A 22,641-nucleotide genomic window follows, 5' to 3' on the forward strand; every position below is an offset into this window, starting at 1 on the left:
TCCTTTCAGACTAGTCTCACACAAGATTAGTTCGATAAGAATAAGTGCCAAGTCCTGCACTGAGGATGGAATGGTCCCATGCATGGGTATAGGCCGGGGACTGACTGGCTAAGCAGCAGCTCAGCACAAATGGACCTGGGGGTTACAGTGGAAAGTAAGCTGAATATGAGGCAACAGTGTGCCTTTGTTGCAAAGAAGGCTAACAGCATAATAGTAGGAGTATTGCCAGCAAATAGAGGGAAGTGATTATTCTCCTTTATTCTGCACTAGTGAGGCCACATCTGGAGTACTGTGTCCAGTTTTGGGACCCCCACTACAGAAGGGATGTGGATACATTTGAGAGTCCAGCAGAGGGCAACAAAATGGTTAAGTGCCTGGGGCAAAAGACATATGAGAAGAAGCTGAGAGATCTGGGCTTATTTAGTCAGGGGATGGGAAGACAGAGAGGGGATTTAATAGCAGCCTTCAAGTACCTGAAGGGTGGCTCCAAAGAGGATAGAGTGTGACTGTTCTCAATGTGGCAGATAACAGAACAAGGAGCAATGGTCTCAAGTTGCAGCAAGGGAAGTTTAAGTTGGCAGTGAGGAAAAACTCTCTCACAAGGTAGGTAGTGAAGCACTGTAACATCCTTGGCTGGGATGATATAGTTGGGGATGGTCCTAGTCGGGTAGGGGTCATACAGATGACCTCCTGAGGTCCCTTCCAACCCTAGTTTTCTGATTCTAAGACAGTTCTTCCTGTGTGGAACTAGACCCTGCACCTTTTGGCTTATGTGCTCCCTAGCCCCGCAACACCAAGTCCCAGAATGACCAGGTCAGCCTCCTCCTGGCTGTAACTAAGATGGGCATCTGTCTGACCAGGAAGGAAGCCCTGGCCAGGGAGACCCTTGCTGACTGTGAGGTTTTCTTTCCATCCCTCATCTGTTCATGTCTCTGGGCAGAGTTTCACTGGGCAGTGTCCAGTGGCTTCTTGGACTCATTCAAGGACTAGTGGGCACTGGCTGGTGTGCTTTGCTTGATGTCCACCTTTGGGGGATACTCATTATTAACCCTTGACCCTTACTTCTGGTCCTTTTTTTGCATTAGTTGCCCCAAAATTTTGTTATGTACATAGTTATCCTCTCTAATACTGGCGGTGCTAATAGTTTCTACGTGGGCCCAGGCCCACAGTCCCTATGTGTACCAAATAGGCCTGAGTGAATATCACTTTGGGTTGCTTTTTGGGGTTGACTGCAGGAGCCAATAACAGGTTGCATACACACATTTAAATAATATGAGAGAATTATCTTGGGTTTGTTTCCCCTGCACAAACATTTGAATGCTGAGCCCTTAAGAAGCAGAGAATTTATGATGTTGGTACTGCACAGTGAGCGGGCCCCTGTGCCTGGAACTCAGCATGCTCTGCAGGCTTTCTCAATCTACTTGGAGTCAGATGTCTGCAATGCACAGGGCAGCTCTGATTGGCTGCTCAGGGTCAGCCTGCATCTCCCTGCAGTAGAACATAGTGAAGGGGATGTGTTCTGCTCCCTACTAAGCTTGAGCAGTAGAGTCCATCCTGAGTGACACACTGTCTCCAAGGGGTGGGAGCAAAGCACTCTAGGATACTAGAGGCCTGTGCTGTAACTTCTTTTAGAAGAGAACATGTACAGACATTAATTTCCCTCAGAAGAATCCTAGGAGCAATTTAATCCTAATTGCTCCTGGGTTATTTTTCTCTTGGAGCGGCCATTTTTGATCTGGGACAACAATCCTGAAAATCTTTTCATTTGGTAGAACAGCAACTCTCCCAGGAGAAACTGAATGTTTGTATGTGGCCTAAATAGACTGTATACATGTAATTTATCCCTAAATTGACAAAACAGTCAATTAAAGGACAGTGGAGGGGAAACTTTAGCTTTTGTTGCATATCTTTTGCCTTTTCCAGATGCTTAAATTGATTATCCAGTATCTTTTACAAGACTGAAATCCAAAAAGAATGCAAAATGTAAAGGTGCTAATGACAGGCTTCTTGGAAAACAAATCAAACACCTTTAAACAAATCCCAGTCTTTGCTTAAGTGAAACATTAATCTCTCCAGACTTGTTAGCTCAGTTTGATTCAAGGACCACCTGATACCTTAGATTTTTTTTCAATATGGCTGGACCACTGGACATGCTTTCAGTAAAACTTTCTTTTGAATGTATTAAATTGATTTAAACTACTTAGATTTCCTAGTACAAATTGGAAGTTTGAAATTAACTTTGTCCAAATCCATGTTTTTGCACTGATTCTTTATTTTAAAAATGTAATCTTTCAAACCATCCATATCTATTAAAAAATCAACATCTGGAAAAATGTGAAGTACTTTATGGACTTTTGGCTTGTAACTTTTGCCAGAAAAACTCAAGAGGAAATGGACCTACCACACTGCAGTTTATCTGTACTGCCCAAGTACTGATGAGCTGAAAGAGCAACAAAGCAGCTGAACTCACAGCATATATTTTTTGATCATCATCACATTACCAGGCCTACTCTCTCTTCTAAAGACCATTTGTGTGCCAAATAAACTGTTTGAACAAGAGTACTTATTCTGTAGCTCCTAAGAAAGGTTCTGGACTAATGTTGTGCAGCTGGAAAATTCTCACTTTGAAGCACAAATTCAGCACAGGGTGGCATTCCTCCTCTTCCTCCATTAATAGCTCTCAAATCTGACTTAAAAGGTGACTTCCACAGTTTGGTCTTGCTTCTGCAGCAATGGGTTCATCTTTGAACGACTGCCATTTTGTGCCAAGGACAACTATTTATTGGGAATTAGACTGAGACCACCAAATTGTTGCCTTCTATCCACTTCCATGGTTAGCACCCCAACCATGAGAGAACTGCTTTTAAGAATGATTGGAGCTAAACACTGACAGCCAAATTAGGGGAGTGAAGGAGGAGGGAAAATGGGGGGCGGTGGAAGAGAGGAAAGAGTGCAAGTGCACAGGATCTTTTAAAGAAAGTGATTGTGCTGAGGGAATTAGGGGTCTCTCAGTAAGTTATACAGTAATAGTGGAAATTCAGTTTCCATTGGGCATAGTGTGGTCATATAGTAGGAGAGAGAAAATGGAAATTGGATGCTGAACTAGGGGAAACTGTTGCACTGCTGTCAAGTTCAAAGCTCTGTTCCCAGGCTACACCGTTAGTTTTACTGAAAGCTGCTACTGCTGATTGAGGAACCATGTGAGAGAAGCCATACATCTCAACAATGCTACCAGAAGCAGTTCCCTCTGCTCATATGGCTTCCTCAAAATTGAAATGCAGCATTAGCCTTGCTGCATTCGACTAATGATCCCCATCAAGCCTCATATTGTACCTTCTGCGGTGGATACTGCCTCATATTGGAAAATACCTGACCATGCATCCAAGGTTATAAATAGAAAGGTAGGACTAATTCTTGATGTTCCATTGCTCAGCTAGTCCCCTGAAGGGACAAATTAAGAGTATCCATAACTTGATACACTGGACTACAAATGCACTAGATTAGCATGGGGATGTGCAGCGGACTAGTGAGCTGCCTGTCTAGATATGTCAAATGTTGCTTAAAAGTGAGGAAAAAAAAGATAAAATTATATAAGAGTTCCTTTTTCTTGTCTCCTAGCACTATACTCCGCACATGGTTTATTATGCCATGGTTCCCCTACCTTATATTCCTACTGATTAATAGCACATTGCCACAGACAACTAAGTCCATTTCAGTTGGACAATATCCTGTGCACATGATGTCATTATGATGACTACTCACATTTGAAATTTAAGGGGTGAAAATATGTATTGTGCAGGAGCAAATCTAAAAAGACATAATATGACTTGACTAGACCACACTTTATGACATGCAGGCCTGATTGTGTTACAGATGCTCTAGTGGGGTCTCATAACTTTTTAACAGTTCAACAAAATAACCCAGTACACCAATTATTCCACCCTATGTAAGCAAGCAATTGAAAAGCAATAATCAGATTATTTGATGAGTTACTCTTGCTTTATTTGGTCTGTCTAGATCCTGATTTACCTATCAAGTGGTAACCAAATCAGTGAGACTATTTAATGCTTCTAAAGTTACATGGCTACATCTGAGTGGTTTCCCCTGCCATTTGTGTGAAATAGTGAGATTCTAATACACTGCAAATGACAAATACCTACAAAGCTATAAGTAGCATGTTGCAGTAGTCAGAACAATTCTACTTAGAGATTTTCCAATGAAAAGCTGAAAGATGCTTAAGTCCCTGTAAACCAGTTTGGATTTTCTTTGACTGTCTCAGTGTGAATGCCTTTTTGTAAATGAAATAACCATTTAGTTTTTTGTCCTCCCAGAATCCAACGATGCTTCTTCTCTACAAGGGCTACCATATTTACCTGAATCCAAGACAACTCTGAATTTTAGATGACCCCCTCCTCCCAATGATTAGTTTCTATTCATGGAAAAAATATAAATTATGGGGAAGCAAGCACTGGTGGTAGTGGAGAGGCAAGGGGGCACAGAGGTGGGAAGCTGAATAATCTACTCTCCCTATTGCCTGCCCCCCACTAGCACATCCCTACAACTTGCCCTCCTATGCCTACTACCCAATACCTGCCCACCCATCTGTCCCCACTGCTATCTCCCCACCACCGCTTACTATCTGGCACTGGCAAGCACCAGCCTGGGGCGTGGAACACACACTTGCTGCAGCACTAACCTGGCAATACCAGTGGTGGTAGCAGTTCCAGAGCCCTGCTGGAGCTGCAGCTACCCACAGCAGACGTTGTCAAGGCTTGACTGGGGCCCAAGCAAGCAAGTGCTCCATGTTTCAGGCTGGAGCCTACCAGAGCCAAACAAAGTGCTGGGGGTGGAAGGTAGGTGAGGGAGAAGAGGTGGTGGCAGGCTGGGTAGAGGGGCAAAGGTGCCAGGCAGTAGCTGCAATTCTGACCTCTACTCCAATTTGGTGCCAGAGCCAGCACTGCAACAGCCACCTTGCTCTGCCCCTTCTCTCCCCCACTACTCAATTTCAAGACAAAGACCTTTTTTCCATTGTGCTAAAAACCTTATCTTGGAATTGAGTAAATATGCTAATAGAACAATTTCAGTTAACTAAAAAAGTAGCTATTTTAGAATATACTGACTTGTGGTAATGAGCATTTAATTAAAATCTGTCACTTGAGCTTCTAGTATTTATACAAGGTCAAACCTATCCCATTTTTCTATACCAGTTTTCAAGTAAAGTATGTTTTGAATAGATGAAAATAGGAACTTTGTTTTAAAATGACAAGATGTTGTCAAGATTCTGTCCTTGGATTAAGTGCATGCAACTTTCATTCATTTCAGATGAAATATTTTCCCTTTCATAAAGAGTCATGTCTCCCTCTGATAAATGGTAATATGTAGTCTGAACACTCCATGATCATGGTCTTCAGTGTCTGCTCTTTGAAATAGAGTAATTGACAGAACACTCAGAACATTGCTGCTTTAAAATACATAGGAAATATGCCCACACCAACAGAACATATAGACTGACTGAACGAACTTGAAGCAAGTGATTTAATTCTAAAAACTAGCATCTAAATCAAAATGTACAATTTCAAATCATGTAAATTTCAAAATGTACTTAAAATGAATCATTTGTTTTATGGCATCTCACCTGGAGGCTTTAAAGTCCTTTATTAATTAAGAATCATCATCAGCTTTCCTAAGTAATCACACTCTACTGAAACTGGCGCAGCTAAGATGGGCAAGCCACCTTTCAAGAGTGCCCGACACTCACCTGCCGAAGAAAATCTTCTACGGCAAACTGTCAAATGGAGTACGCTCTCGTGGCACACCAAAGAAGTGGTATAACGACACCCTAAAGATGTCCCTAAAGTTTTGGCATCAACCCAGTCATAGGAGCAAATCATTCATGACCATCCATCCTGAATGTCATTAATCCAGAACGGAGCACTGGCCTTCAAACAGCAATGCACAGCAAAAGCAATGAAGAAATGCGTGGCCAGGAAAATAAAAACCTCTTGTACCTAGTCCTCATCTCTTTCCTGCCTCTGCTGCACCACACTGTTCAAGGCAAAGATCAGGCTTATAAGTCACCTATATACCCACATGACCTAGCCTCCAACTCCCTTCTTTCTCTTTCCTCTCTCTCTTTTCTCCTTTTTCCCTCCTCCTTTCTTTTGTCCCTCCCTGTTTTCTCCTCATTTCTTTTCTCTCTTCTCACCCCCCACCACTAGATGCTGTCATCTTCGCCCGTGAAGGACAAACAACATCATTAGTAAATTAGAGCTAACGAGGAAATGGTGAAGTGATTTTCACATGTCACAAACCCAGCCAGTGTCAGAGCTATGAAAGTAAAGGTCTCCTGATTCCCAGCCCAGTGCCTTATAGGCAACCCTCTCACTCTTTAGATCAGCTGCATATTGAGATAAAATTACTTCTGTGGCTGTTGCTTGAAAATTTCCATGGACTTTCTGGCCTGTTTAGCCAAAAAGGCTGATATATTCTGCTTAGTAGTAGTTGAGTAAAGATATAGATAATTAAGAAGCTGTCTGATCAGGTGGTACACAGGGTATGTGTTGAGAAATCAAGCTGTTAATTAACAAGGAAGGAGATACATTTTAAAGGAGGTGCATGGAAAGTCACTTCACCTCAGATTCCTTGTGGCTGGTGGCACCAACTGTGTTGTTTTATAGATTCATAGACTGTAAGGAGCTGGAAGAGACCTTGCAAGATCATTGGGTCCAGCCCTGCTGCACTAGGCGGGAAAGACAACCAGAGTCAGGTGACCTCAGAGAGGTGACCATCCAGTCTCCTCTATGACACAGCCACTATTGTCATCGCTGCATTTTAATTATCTGTAGCTGACCCAGAAGCCATGGTCATATGGGAGGCTTTATAAAACTGCATACATGAACACAGCTCCCTATAAGAGATGCTGCTGAGGATTCACACCTCTGAATAGCACATCCCAGATGCAAGATAACTAGCGCTGCAGTAGCCAATAATTGAGTGATACTATGGACGGTGGGATGTGATCGTCCCCCACAACTGTCTTAAGGAGGGATCTTAAAGACCCCCCCCAACTATCCTGGAAGCCTGAAGGTAGGGAGCAGTGGTCCCTGCAGAACTGTGGTGGAGAACACCCCCACAGCTATGCTGTTATAATCTGTGGCCTACAATCTGCCAAGCCTGAGAACTGGGCCCTGGAAGAGCAGCCATTTTGCCCATGCAAACACTGCCCGTGAATTGTCCTGCTGTTAGTTATACATGACCCTTTGCTGGGTTCTCCGAGCAATAAGTAAATAAAGCAAACAAGCAGCCAACAAAACCCTTTGGCCAAGCATAGTCATTCACCTGAAATAGTCTACACAGACAGTCAGGTATAGCAGAAGATGGCATTTTCTTGTGGGTGTAATATATTTAAAATTGATTCCGTTGGGGAACACTATTATCCCATTGTTCTCTGTCAGTAAATTAATGTTTTAAAGGATGTCTTTCCCCAGAAACTAAGTCCACCAATGTCTTGCACGATGTGATTAAACTTGCATTTGATTGCTGCTTATGCCACTGAGTAGTCAAAGTAAATGTAATGAAGTTAGACTAGTTAAGATGTGCCCATAGCCCAATCCCATTAACCTCAGGGAGGGGTGGTAGACTGACTTTGTCCCACAGCTTGCACCATCAGTTTGAACAGAGAATGTGAAAGAGGGAGGAATGTGCTGGAAACTCAGCAGGCTATAAGTAAATAAGGATGTAAATTGAATTGGGTGATGGAAGAATGCCTCATTTAACCTCAGATTATGGTTAACTTTTTATGCTGTCTTGTTCACCAGTGCCGAACCATAAAGTGGGTCATTTTTTCTTGACTTTAGTTTTTCAGTTTGAGGGAAATATAATTCCCAGTCCAGGTATATGAATGTACTTGTGTTTTTATATGAAAAAGCATGAGATTATTCCAGTGGGATAAGTGAATTCAGATAGCAAGATGTTGGAAACTGTTGAAGTGCTGCATTGGATTTTGTACTATCACTGCAATAAATGTGTCAGCTGCCATGAAATGTGTCTAGGGTGGGTGGGATGGGGAGAACATGGAGGGAAAGGGTCAGACTGCTAACTCTAATGCAGAGCTCATCTTTTACAAAATTGCATGAAATTCTTTTTTTGACAAATTCCACTGCATTTTGGATGAATTGCAAATTCAAGTGGCTCTCCCTGCCCTTTTCAGCTAAGGGCCTAATCCTGCTCACTTCATCACTGGTGCTAGGATCAATGTTTTGCACTACGTGTAACTAAAGCCTTCAGAGGTGGGAGTGCAGGGGAGGTGGGGAAGAAGCCTATAAAGAGTTCCACCGGTCAAAGACCCCCAGTCTTGAAGGAACTTTCTCATTCTCGTACCAAGCTCTGCAGGGAGTCTTTTCATCTAGTGAATGCTAAACAACTGCCCACTTATACTGAAGAGAAGCTGTAACACATGAGCACTATATTAGAGACAAGGGAGACCATTCATGCTGAAAATTACTTTTATACATCCTCACACTCCTTCTGTCTTTGGATTGGCTGCAGCTGAGTTCCCCCCAAATTATGGACCCCTAACCTTCCTGACCTTTTAGAGTGAGGGCTGGGGGAGGAGAAGCAAACTAAGTCATCTGGCTAGGAGTCTGATTCAATCACGCCTTCTCACTCTCCTTAAAAAGGGCACAAAGATGTTATGGGTGAGGCATTCAAAGATATTATGGGCATCTCAGAAAGGTACTCAGAGATGTGAGGGTAAGATGGGGTACTTGGAGTAGAGTTTGGGGAGATGGAAAAACAGGACACATTTCAACCCTTGCACTTTAACAGAATGCAATTGTTGATATTAATGTCTCTTTTACATACAGGAAATCTTGTTTCAATCTGCTCTATAGCTTGAAAAACAAGAATCAGTTTTCCTTTTATTTGATGGATCTTTGGACACTCTAAATGTAAGAAAAATAACACTCAGAAATTGACGCATGCCTATTTAAGACGCACTTAATGCATACCAGTATCTCTTGCTCAGCTCTCATATGATTTGCAGTGGAACCTTCCATAAAGTTCTATTTAATCTGCAAATCTGAGACAGTACTGATTATATCTTAAATTCTGTAATGATTGTTCAGTATAGCTGTCTCTACAGGGACTGACAAACCCCAGGTGACCACTGGAGGCAGTAACAATACATCATTAGCCCAAACTGGACCTTGTGATAACTTTGGATTCAAATACAAAGATAGTCATAAAATATCAGTGGCCTTTTACTGGATGTTCCTCCTCAAATACTTAGATTATGATTAAACAGTCTCCTTTTTTCAAGTGGGTTTTAAGGATTCTTTAAATCTTGGTTATTTCCGCTTGCATCTGTTGAAGGAATTGATCCATTATTCTATTAAGTTGTAATTAACTAACGGGAAGGTGGATGGAAGTGCATGTTTACACCTTATCTTTATTTTTAAAAGCTTTTTCTATTGACTTGCATCCTGTTTTTAAGATGCAGTCAGTAAAACAATTTTGCAGTTACTACAGATATGTTTTTGCTGCTTTGGGTCTTATGCAGCCTAGAAATGTGTGCACCATGTGTCTAGTACCTCAGCTTAGTCAGAGAAAACATGGGACCACCTTGCCAAGTATCATATAACCATCCCCTTTGTGCTTGAAGAGTTAGAGCTGTTAAGGTGGCAGCAGTGACTTCTCTCAGTCTGGTAGCTCTCTGAAATACTTTACTGGTAAGATGAGAATGCAGTACTAGCCTCTTTGTTCCCTCAAAATGCCATTCCTTTAAGTTCACTTGTAAGGTTGGGCAGAGCCACAGATTTCTGGCCTTTGAAGGGAGTGGACATAGATGGTCATGGAAGTTCAGAGCTTTGTGGGCCATGAGGGCCATTCAATTTTAGGGAATGCCTTGAAAGTAAGTAAATCCTGAGAAAAGCAAAGCATAGTTCCTAGACTATAGGCTTTCAGACAACAAGTTTCCTGTCTATACACAGTAGGTCCTGGAGAGAGAAAAAAATGGGAGGCCTATGGTGGGTGAGCAGAGATTTCCGATATTTCTGGTTCCAACTCTATGGGACTGTGGGGGGGACTGAGGGGCACCTTACTCCTCCCCTTCCCCCCATTGTCCCTCCCCAGCCCTGCTGGCACCCCTTGTTAGGGTTAGGACTGAATCAGTATCAAAAAGTCTGTGATAACTAGTGACAGTCTTAAAATGTGACATTGCTCAAGCCTGTAAGGGTAGAAATGACTGTTCATTTCTTTAGAAAACTGGGAATCTTGTTTTCTTTGCTTTCTAAGGATACAAAACCGTCATGTCTCCTGATGCCACAGATGATGGGGATTAAAAAATATAGCATACTTCTTAATTCTGTACCAGGTGAAATCTTAACAATTTGGGGTTCTGCTAGAAGAAGATTAGTAATACTGTGTACCATCTGAAAGAGTAAAAGCTGACCTCAAATATTAAAACGTTTATTTTTGTCATCTCCTTATGTCATATCAATTTTTTTTAATTTTGTTTTTTAATTTCAGTAATTTTAAAGAACTTCAATAAATGTCTAAGTTCTAGAGGCTATAAAACTGAGCGAAGGAAACTTCAAAGAAATTAAACCAAACATTCACTCCACTTAGTATGATCATTTTGTTATGGGCCTCTTAAAATGGAAGAAGGAAGCTCTTGAGAACACCAGAATCGGCACTGGCTTGCCTCAGTTTCAGGAGAGAACAAAAAGGAGGTACCCATATGAGCTATACTTTATGAAATCATCCTGCACTTCTAAGGTAATAGCCTATATCATTTTAATGATGAGATATTAAATCAAATGTCATCTCTGCTTACTGCACTGATAAACTTTCAACTTTAGAAAACTTTTCTTAGTACTAATCCTGTCAGAGACAGCAAAACCTTTTTTTTCCTTCCATTTTTCTCCTGAAGAACCAGCCCAACAACTGGTACATTTTTATACACTACTCTCTACCCTTCCCTCCTTTTAGCCACTCTCAAAATAATAAAAATTAAGACAGGAAAGGTCTACTCAATCCTGAGTTGTACATCCACTTTTGATTACCTAAGATCCCACATCACTTTTCAGAGGAGTTAGACATGTTAATAATTGTCTTGGTTAAACTCCAATGAAATAACACTAGTAATGTAGTTAAGGAGAGTTCTTCACATGGTTGCACCACCAAGGGCTTGTCTTTGGAATATCAGGTGCTACGTAACTAGAAGATAATAGTCATTCAATATTGTGTGTGCAAAATAATTTTAAGTGTGTTACATTCTTTATCCTACTACTGCCATGCAGTAACTTCCAGGCTGCATGGAAGGGGTTGAGGGCAAGGGAAGTGGAGAGAGGTTTTTAAGATAAAGGAACATTTATGGGACAAAATGAGTGCAAGCATTCCTCACTATTTTTGTTTATAAGAAGCTCTGACTTGGGAAACTACTTTAATACAAAATTTCAGTTTGCTTTTAGGACTTAACCCCTTAACAGTCAAAATTAAAAATCCTTGTAGCAGGGATCTTCTCTATCAGGAAGGACGTTTTTTTTCCCCCGCAAAACTATTAATGAGGTTAACTAAATTATTGGTTCCATGTTGTTCCTCTGGGAGCTGAAATAGGTTTTGCAATTACCTGTGCTTCAGCTAACCCTTGCTAGTTTTCCAAATGTTGTTGTTTAGCCTTTGATGTGATATTAGATGTCCATGGAACGCAGTGTGGATGACTCCTTTGTTGCCATGATGTAAATACCAAAACATAAATAAATTCTTCATTTCATTAGGAAAGCAAGCAGAAAGCTAGAACATTGCTTAACCATAACAGCCCTATCCTCCCCCAGAGTGTGGAGGTGAATGAACCAACAGCGGAAAGACTTTGGCAACTAGAGTAACTTCCAGAGATTTTTAAATGGAGTTAATCCTGGGATGATTGGGCAGCAATTCATGGGCAGGTGTGTAGCCAAGCTGTATTTCATGGGATTGGTTATTCTCCTGAGTACAGCAGGCAGCATTTGGCCTTCGTATTCTCCTCAAATATCAAAACATCTGCACTCAGATTCCTCTGTTGGCTAATCCTGCCCTAGCCTGAAGAAAAATGTCTAGCATCTGTGATAACATGCAAAAATCAGATCAATCTATGTTGTTGAGAGTTCCAAGGCAGTGTACAATCAACTCCAACAGTGGCTAAATCTTAGTGAAGACAGCACTGGACTGGGACAAAGGCCATCTGTGTTCTATTCCCAGCTCTGCAACAGGTTTGCTGAGGGGACCTTGGGCAAGTCACTTCAGCCTTGTGGCTCAGTTTCCCCATCTGTAAAATGAGGATAAAATATTTTTAAAGTGCTTTCTGATTGGAGAGCCAGCTATTTAATTCATTTTAGTGGCAGATCCATGTTGGAGTCTGTTTGTCTGTCTCATGCATAATTTTTAGGTAGCATTAAAATGAACTTCTACTATACTGCAACTAACTTTTAAATTTGACTGCCTTGACTATCATTTCCACTTCCACATAACCAAACTGAAGAGAATATTGTCAGCATAGATGGCGCACTTCCAGCTGAAAATTATGTGCCATATATCCTGGGGAGCACGACTACAAACAAACTGTATGTTTCAGTCTGTTTACTTTGTGTAGTCAACATCGCTGTTCAATGGACAACACTTGCACTTCCTGTCTAATGTACAGCATGAGAATTTGCTTATCCTGTCTTCTGAAAAGCACTTTCATGTCTTGTAATTGTCAGGGCCTATAAGACTGTAAGAGGGTGTTTATCAGGACAGCAGGAATAAAACTAAAACTGAAAAGGTAGGAGAAGCAGGTAAAAGTTCCCTGCAAATAGGGCCAAGGAAGCCTGACTTTGTGCTTTTCTTTTTTTGCCAAAGGGTGCATCTACAAATAATCAGTGAAATAGGAAACTCCTTAGTCCTTTACAGGATTTTTTAATTAAGGACATAATTTTTCTGTCTCCCTCTTTCTTAAATGAATTGATGTGGACTCTATGCTTCCAACACCTCCTCAAAGAGACTGCACTGCAATGCAGAAATTGGAAATAAAGCCACGACTCAAAAGATAGGTAATGGGCTCAAAAGATAGGTAATGGGCTATGGAACCTTCCACATAGCTTTTTGTTTAATATTTGCTGCAAGTGGGTAGAGACCCAAATCTTTTCCTTTCGAGCTTTTCCTTTCCAGCATACTCTGAAGTGTGTTGCCCTGGATTGAAAAAGGCTATACGCACTTGGAGTATGAACTCAACCAAACATACATAAACAATCAATGCTCATGAAGTGCACTGTCAGTGCTGTGTATTAGCCCTTGCTCCTAAAAGTTTGAAAGTGAGAGAAGCTGATCAGTTTCAGGATTACTGACACAACATTGTAAGTAATGCTGACTAAGTGTGTAGCCCTCATAGCTGTGGTGTTAGTAGACCCCAACCTGACTAGCAAAATTTCTAATAGTCATTGTTGGGGCTCATGTTAGATACCTTTAAACATGAGTCACTGGTGCCGCCTGATTCTGGAGGGGGCACCTGCAGAAGCCGCCAGTGGGGGCATCGGCATCAGTGTTGGCCATTGGGGGGGGGGGGGGCACCGGCCTTGTCAGGGGAGGCACGTACACCCCTGCGAACCCCCTACCAGTCGCTTATGCCTTGGAAATAATGGTGGCTGTGAAACAGACTAGCTCCCACTAGGGACAGAAGTTACACATAAACTGGTTTACACCTGTAACTGAACAGAAGTTCAGTGCACATAAACCAGCTTCAAAATGGCTGAAACTGCTTTAAGATAAACCTGGTTGAATGTAGTATCAGACTTAACTGATTTAGGTCAAACTGGTTTATGAAATTTCTGTCCCAGAACCCTTCCTGTCTCAAGCTAAATTAGTTCCTCAGCATCCCAGCATGCTTTGCAGCCCTGGGCTGGGCTTTCTGCTTCAGAGAGCAGGGCTGGTCCCAACGCTCTGCTCCCTAGCTGGAGCAGTAAGGGCTGGCCCACTGGACTCACTGGCTGCCCACCCCCAAGCAAATCCTGGCTGGGATCTGGTGCCGGAAGGGGGGGCTAAAGTCATCTTCCCCCATGTATAGAGCTACCCTGCCTTGCTGGCTTAGTGCTGGCTGCAACTAGACTACAAATCCCAGAGGCACCTGGAAACAGGAAGAGGAAGTGATGAGCAACCCTGCAAACTCCTGCTGGTGCGACTGTGGGCTGCAAATCCCAGAGACCTTGGGGGGCAGCAGGAAGAGGAAGCAAACATACAGCCCATGCTGGCTAGGTGACAGAACACTGTGCTCTAGCGCCCCCCCATCTTCTGGCTTAAGCCACTGCAGGCATGTGGCTGCACTTTCTGAATCACAAGTGAATGTTTGTTCATTTGCTTATTGGTTCAATCTTTACAGATCAGACTAATCTGCAAAGACTGAATCAACTCAGCCTTGGGCTTTCTGACTGTCTGTACCTAGCCAGGATGTTCAAGGCTTCTACTAACCCTTTGACAGCATCGTTCTATCCAGTACTCCAGTTAGGCGCCTTAGAAGTACCAGAAGTTACAAAATAGACAATGTAGCTGATAGATGCTATGTGCTTAACTGGCTTATGGACTTAGCTGGTATTCAAGTAACAAGTGACACTGCAAGCATTAGATTAAAAATTGGGAGCCAAAGTTAAGTAATGAAAAGTGGTTAAAGGAAAAAAAAGAGAGAGTTTTAATTTGACAGTGTTGCTTTAAATATCACATTACTCCCTGAAATGTTTTAACTACCACTATGATTGTTATAACAAAACAGATGCAAGACTTAGAGCAGAAAGAAATTAAAGTAAAAATTATTACTTTTCAGTTGAACTGCTCTGTGTATTTGACAACAGTTTGTATGTGTTGTCAGCTCCACTCTTAAATCTGTGCAGTCAGTTTCCCAGTTCATGTAGATCTTCCAAATGGCAACAGAATGGAGAAAAGCACATGTTAAAAATAAGTACTTGAAGAGCCACAGAAGATACAGGGAAAGATGCACCTGGACCTATTTTTCAAATCTTTAAAGATGTCATGAAACAAAATTGACTGCATCCCATTAAATGGCCAAAATGTACCTATGGGTTACAAGCTATATCCCCAGACATCTAATGCTATTCTTAAATGAGCCAAAGGGCATAAGAGCCCTAAGCCTCAGGTTTTTTAAGCCTTTGCCTGCCTCACCAAGTGTAAAGTGGGGTCATACTTCAAATGAACAACAGTAAGAAAAATGAAAGTGAGGAAATCAATCAAGAATTAGAAAGACCATCATCATTAAATCATACTTCATTAAATTATAATTTGGGGTTTATGGGCCTGACCATATGCTTAATTTTTACAACACACATACGATATCTTATCCTGTTAGGTGTTAGACAGCTCCCTCAGGATGTTATGCAACTGAGTGATACCTCTGATTTAAAAATATATCTATTATTTTTGCACTAGGCTGGAAGTATTATCAAATCTTTCTAATTAAAAAGGAAATGTGTGAAAATAGGGGTGAGGAATGTTATCATTTTTAATACAGTAGCAGTTTGATTACTTTATTTTTTATTTATAGAACACCTAAATTACTTTGGATTGATAGCTGGACAACAGAGAGCTGAAATTGCTCTTCTCTGGGAAGCTTTTTAATGAAGGAAGTTTAGTGCCAAGACCTAAAATAGTGCTACCTACTATCTTCATTCACGTAAGTAATCCTTACTCACGAGTAGCTCTATTGAAACCAGTTTTGTCATTCAAAGCACTAAACACAGCATCACTTCTCAAATGGCTACTCTTGCATTCACTTCAAGGATAACCAGTATATCTCTTGAGCAAAATGTAATTTTATTTGTATGCCTTCATATGACTTCAGCCAATCTTTAAATTTCACAACTACAGCTATATCAATTCAACTCTCACAACTATGACTATATCATTTCAATGCTGATATTAAAAAAATCTTAGATATAAGATGACAATAACTGTATTTGCTTAGCTTAGAATGGAGAAATTAGATGTGATAATATTAGTTTAAGTATTTAATTAGAATACCTAGTGCTATAACAATATTAAAAATAAATCAAATCATAAAACTTCAATCCTTTAGGGCACAAGCCAAATTCCATGGCAAGTCAGGGCAAGTTGCCCTGTCCTTAAGGGCAAACTGTCCTACTTAAGCAGGTTTCTTGTACCAGAACAGGAAGTCAGAGCCACTGGCCTATACCACTAGACAATGTCCACGTTCCTAACACTTAAGGAGTCTTCTGAAAACTCTTTGCCTCTCTTCCTATCACCTTCAAAATTAGTAATTACAATAAAAGGAAGTCTTTTCTTTACATGTCTTCATGTTACCAGAGCCAAACTTTAAATGTCACAACTATGGCTGTAATAATTCAACTCTCATAATTATGGCTATATTAAACGCTCATCATTTTTTTTCTCCCTGAAAACCTCCAAATGAGAGAGATTGGCAGGGGAATGGACTAGATCTGGCCCCTGGCTCTACATCATTCAGGCCACAGGGCTCTCTGTAGGCCATGGCCCCGCCCATCAGACTGAATGCAGAGTGGTGGCATGGGGCCTGGTCTAGATGTATATGGCCAAAACCTTGAGCACCACTAGACTAGAGGACGTTCTTTCCAAGAATGTTCCTTGGCTCATCCTTTATTAATGCACTACCATGGGCAGCAGCAATGAAGGACAGATCTTTCTATGTATGTAGGTCCCATCACTGCCCTCGGAATACAGGAGTGGGCTTCTCCACCATGTTTTACTACCAGAAATCTGTTCTTGATAGTCAGCCTTGATTTTTTTTTCCTTCTTCTGTTCTTGTTTGCATCCACTTTTTTAGGTGTAACACCTTAAATAATTCCTCTTCTTCTATGTGTCAGTTACTTACAAGTTCTTTAATCACTGATTTACTAAGCTATGCTATACATAAGTATAAGGTATATGGAATCTATTAGAACAATTGTACTTGTTTTACTTTGGCTGTCTGCCTGGTAATGAGGTGTCTAGAACCACTTTAGCAATAAAACAGCAACTATGCCAAGTCCATGCAGGCTGCATGGTATATGAACACAAAACAAAAACAAAGTTCCTGCTCCGAAGAGTTTGCCATGCAAACTGTATTACAGATTCAGCTTTTCTAATGCATGCTTACTGTTGCCAAGCTATGTTCTAAACTCATGTCTGATTTACTGTCCTCCTATCACTGCTAAACTTCTTGTCACATTATTGCTTGCCATGTTTCTTCTTCCCATAAAACTTCCATTTGTGCAGAACATATTTTCTTTGGTGTTTACCAAGAAAAATACAGTGATGAATGAGTTGTGTTTTGTTCTTTGTTTGTATCGATAGGAAATCTAAGGTCAAACTTTCAAATGTAGATGCTTCTGAAATCAAGCAGCTGAATCTCCATTAGGTGGATGATTTATGGATGAGCTAGATGCCAGAATGCAAGTGCCTACCAATGGACACTCAGGTAGAAGCAGTAAAACATGTGGCTTTGCATGCTGAAATTAGGGAAAAGAGATTATATGCTTCAGGGCTACACTTTGGCTGTTGTGCAGATTAATGGAAGTCATTCCCTCTTCTTCAGACAGACAGCGCACAAGTAATTTAGGACATATCTACATGGCAACCTTATAAGGCTGCACAGAGATACCTCCAAGCATACTGTGCCATTCCAGCACAGAAATCAGAGTACCTGAAACTGCCTGGCACTCTGGGTAGGCTAATCAGCACTGCTGAATGACAGAGCCAATTAGCCTGCCTTCGTGCTACATAACTCATCCATGGCACAGCACAGACACTCACTGCATCTTAGAAGGCAGACTGTGCACAGCAATGGAGCGTTGCTGGTCAGCAACAGATCCAGGATGTTAGAAAGTGAGGTGGGGCAGTGGTGGAGAGCTCCCCCTGCATGTTTCAGGCAGCCAGAGCTCACCAGCAAAACGGAGAGTGACCATATAACTGCAGCCCTCTCCAATCCCCACCACAACCCTGGTCCTTACCAACCATAACCCCCATTTCAATCCTGCTGCTAGTCAAAGCAAAAGCAAATCTATCATGCACATGTGGCCTACATATACCGTGAAGACATGAGGTTTCTTTTCAAGTGTTTAAAGTAGGTCGTTGTCAACAAAAACTTCTTTGAACCAGTTAGTCTCTAAGGGCACTTTAACATGTGTCCTGGAGATGGGGGGAAGGGGGCACAAGAACAGCGCTCTAATTAGAGCAGCTCTGAGAGCCACTCTAATGAAAGTGCTGCAGCATCTCACATATCAGCGTTCCCATGCTTCAAAACAGCAGCAGGGGTGTTTAAACTAAAGCTCATTTGAGCTTTAGTTCAAGCACCCCTGCCACCATTTTGAAACATGGGAACGCTGATACACACGACATGGGAAACTGCTGGAATGTGGCAATTCCCACATTACAGCAGATCAATTAATTGAGTCGGCTCTGACACACTGGACTTAGTGTGTCAGAACAGGCTCCACGCTCATGTACAGGCACCCTAAAAGTGCCACCTTGTCCTACGTCCTACTCACGTTTAAGCACTGATCTTTGGTGCAGTTAGGATGGTAAGCCTGATGAAACAAGTGTGATGTGGTAAAGTAATTCCTACATGTCACTCAGTAGTGGTAGATATCATTTCTTAAGCAACTGCTACACCAGTTTGGTTGGCAGTCTGTTGCTAGAGAGTATGGAAAAAACATCCTACACCACTATCACACTGTTATCCCAGATTTTTTAATTTCACCACTCAGACATAAATCCACAGTTACTGGTCCAAGTAACAAATAGATTAAAACCTTTGTAGCCAGCCCATCACTGAAAAGTTGGATACTTAGCTCCAAAACTTGGATACTTGGCATCAAGCTGATGTTATAATGAGGGTGGAGTTCAATACAATAGCCAGTTTAATGCATCTTAATGTTATAAAATGCTTTTATGTCATATCTTGGACAGTAAATGCTGCAGTAAAGCTTTAATAAAACAGGTCTGTTTGGTAAAAATGAGTCTTGCACATAGAACAAAACATTCATTGTCACTTTACTGTTTAAACTTTTATTATTGCCATTTTCTTGGTACAATGGGCTTTTATGCACCAAACAGCTGTATTCATCATGTTTATTTAGAAGGCATTCATTGTAGTGGAAAAATCTGCAGCACAAAAATCTTGGTTAAGTGCAAGAGCACTTTGTGGATGCTAGAATTTTTTTTTCTTTTCTGTCCAGTTGCTTTGGTCAGCATGCAAGTCACATACACAGGCACTGCCATGCAGACTTGCAAGTACTTAATAGCAACTTTTCATGAGCTGTCTACTTTTCCAGGCAACCTCCTCGGGAAATTTTTCTACTGCACAGCAACATGCTGCACGCATGCTTATTTTACTCCCTATGATCCTATCATTTCTCAATCTGTTGCTATTTTGGCCTCTCATTAGGTCACTTTCCAAATATTGTGCACAGCTATGTGTCAATCATTGTCACAGCTTAGCCCCAGGCTATGCCAACCCAGGACAAAACTAGGAAGAAAAATGCCAACCAAAGCATTATGTAGGAAAGTGTCAACAGTTAAACTGTGCAAAGTCATTTGTGTTCTGAAGGTAGTGTAAGCCTACTTCGTGAAAAAATAAACCCATATAGCACTGTTGCTTCCCAAAATATTTTTGCACCGTCTAAATATTTAGCATTTCCTGAACAGTATCTGAAACTGGAGACATAAACAGAAGTTAGAATGTCAAGAATTAAGAATCTGACATTGGAGGAAACCCTCATGGGTAACTCCTGCCAAAAGACATTCAAGTTTCCAACTTCTTGAAAAAATATTGAATCTAGTATATTGACTTGAGGGGCACAGCATCTCTAAAAGCCCTTTGATGTCCTGGAATGAAAGATGCCAAGCAAGTGAAACTTATTAATGAATGGCAATGGATTTTTTTAAGGGCCTCTTAATCAGCTACTGGCTAGACATTATTGTAATCAGAGGCAGGAAAACATATTTGAACAATTGGCAACTTATGACTATTCCATAAATATGAAGTTTCCATGCAGAATCAAATGGCTCCCTGTTTCCTGACTGTTGAACCTGTTCTGTTTTGTAGTGCTGACACTCCAGCTGTAACCTTAAGAAGTTGTTTACGAGGAGTAAGAAAAGGTTGCATGGAAGTGTTCTGTAGACCAGTTGCACCTAAGTAGAAATACAATACAGGTAAGTCTCAGAAAAGCCTCAAAAGTGATAGTCAAGGGTGGCATTTTACTATTGAGTGTTTCAGAATATGCAACGGAAGCAGCAATTTGAAAAAGGCTTACTAAACTTGGAGTAGGCTGTGTGAAACAGTCAGAGATGGGTTTTTTTGTGGGGAGGGGGGAAAGAGAGAGAGAGAGAAAACTAGAAAGAAATGTCTCCCAGAAGGAAGGGGGAGCAGCTTTCTGTGGGGAAATGCTGAAGTCCTGGTTATTAAGGATGCAATGGAAGAGAAAGAGGGAACCCTAGAGAGTTAAAAACTTTTCCAAGGGGTCTGTTCCTCAGGTAACTATAGGCCCCCATAGCTGCATTCACACACATTTTTCTTTTTTCATACTCAAGCAAAACCCCCATTTTGAATGGAATGGGTTTGAAATTGAGCCAAACGTCAACTCTTTGCCATGAGTAGAGCCATGAAAGGCAAAGCTGGATTCCTAGTATCATCAGGAAATTAGAATGTTTACCGTGAAATGCAGAATGACAAAATATACGACTTGGTATTGACAAGGGTGCAGTCTGGGGTTTGAATTTCATTGCCTAATGACTTTGTGAGATTGCAATGTATTTTTTGAATTTTGCATCCTTTTTTAAAGTGAAAGGCATTACATGGAAAAAAGCACGCTGGGCTTTAGACTGACTTTTGAGTAACTCTTCTTTGAGAAATAATGGATTCTGTCAACCTGAAACTAAGTTTTACTTTCCAAAACAGTCTATTATGAAGGGGGAGGGATTTGATAGAAAAGCTTGATTCTGTTTGTTCAGTAGTCCTTTCTAGTCACACCTGCAATAACTGCCATAACATTTAGCCAAATATCAACTGGTGTTTTTAATAGAACATTCCTTAGCTGTAGTCCCCTCTAATAGAATAAAATAATGTTGGACCCTTTAAAACTGGTTAGGCTTGGAAGCATTGCTTTTAAACCTACCCCTTTTAGTTTTTAAATGAATTAACTGGGAATGTTTTGAAACTCAGTACATAAGAGCTGCCATACTAACTCCCAACTGCGCGCAGTATCAAATGCTATGGAGCAACGTTTCTCAACTTGTGGGTCATGACCCAAAAGTGGGGCACGAGAATGTATGACAGGGTCATGAACAATCTTTAAAAATAGACTCTCCTTTAAAGGAGAGAAGGGTGGGAAACCAGGGCTTTTCCCTTGCAGGCTGGCACAGTTCCAGCTGCCAAAGGGCTGCTTGGGGTCCCCGCTGCCTCAAAAGCTAAAGGGCCAGGGCCTGGGGGCAGTGGGTCAGGAGTGAGGGGCACTGGGTCTGGCCTGGGCACAGATGTTTACAAATGGGTCCTGGTACAGAAAAGGTTGAGAACCACTGCTCTAGAGGAAGGTGCAAGAAGCCACAGTTGGCAGGTGTTAAGAAGGCTGCATCCCACTAATATTAGGTCTTATCCTGATCTTTAACAGATAAAAGGAGGCTTAAGTAAAGGCTGAAGCAGAAGGTGGGCAACACTTCCATAGTCCTTGGTATGAATGTGTGAGGTTCCATTCCCTATTTATGTAACACTGACTGTAATGACTTCCTGTGGCTGCGATTTCCACAGCTTCATCCCTTCCCTGCGCGGCCTGGTCTCCCTCCTTCCTTTCCATGTGGAACATTTCCCTCCCCCTTGTTGCATGAGAAGCAGAGAGCAAATTCCTGATGTTGCCTCTCGGCCAGCTGTTACTTCCACCGTTTACCAGCTTCTTCCCACAATTCTTTCCTAAACGAAACAGCCCCGACTTCTCCCTCTTTTAGTTGCAAACTTGTGTTCTCCATGCCTGTGGCTGAACAGGCTCTGCAGCCCGTTCCCTCAGCGCGGAGACCCATGCGGGGGGCTGCAACCCTCGGGGCCCCGAGCTGCGCAGCCTGTCCCAGGGCGGCGGCCCGGGGCTCAGCCTCTGCCTCCCCGCACAGGGCGGCGGAGCGGCCCCGCTTTCCACGGGCAAAACGAAGAGCCGAGGAGAGGGGGCAGGGGTGGGCGAAGGCTCCGCGCGGGCAGTGTGCCCGCCCCGGGGGCTGCGGGGAGCGGTGCAGCCCGGAGCCGGCCCGGCCGTCACGGGGAAGTCCGCCGGGCTCGCGCGGGACGCCCGGGGCGGGAGCAGGGGAGTAGCATGGCGCGGCGGGCTGCGGCCCCACGTACCTCGCTGCGCTGCAGCTGGAAGAAGCTGTTGAGATAGCTGGAGCTGAGCGAGGACCCGAGCTCCGCGCCGCCCTTGCCGTAGCCGAGCTCGGGGTGCTGGGACGAGGCGGGCTCGGGGCGGAAGGCGTCGAAGGCGCTGGCCTGGTGCGTGTCTTGCAGCGACAGATAGACCCAGTTGAGCAGCTGCGCGGGCTGGTACACGGACGCGGCGCTCGTGTCGATGGCTGACAGCAGGCTCATCTTGCCCCGCGCCGCGCACCCCGCGC

The 22,641-nt window shown here is 42.4% G+C and overlaps 1 protein-coding gene across 1 annotated transcript in view; it reads right to left on the bottom strand.

Moving 5' to 3' along the window:
* The window catches only part of ZCCHC24 (zinc finger CCHC-type containing 24), a 202,385-nt gene extending 179,750 nt beyond the window's left edge, over positions 1 to 22,635 (bottom strand). Inside the window, exon 1 of the mRNA XM_019555700.1 lies at positions 22,376 to 22,635. Coding sequence (XP_019411245.1) covers positions 22,376 to 22,615 — 240 coding nt within the window. The 5' untranslated portion in view covers positions 22,616 to 22,635. The remainder of the gene's footprint in view (positions 1 to 22,375) is intronic.
* Positions 22,636 to 22,641: the final 6 nt, after the last annotated feature.

This window comes from Crocodylus porosus, unplaced genomic scaffold (genome assembly GCF_001723895.1).
Source record: "Crocodylus porosus isolate Cpor-Errol unplaced genomic scaffold, CroPor_comp1, whole genome shotgun sequence".
Taxonomy (NCBI): Eukaryota; Metazoa; Chordata; order Crocodylia; family Crocodylidae; genus Crocodylus; species Crocodylus porosus.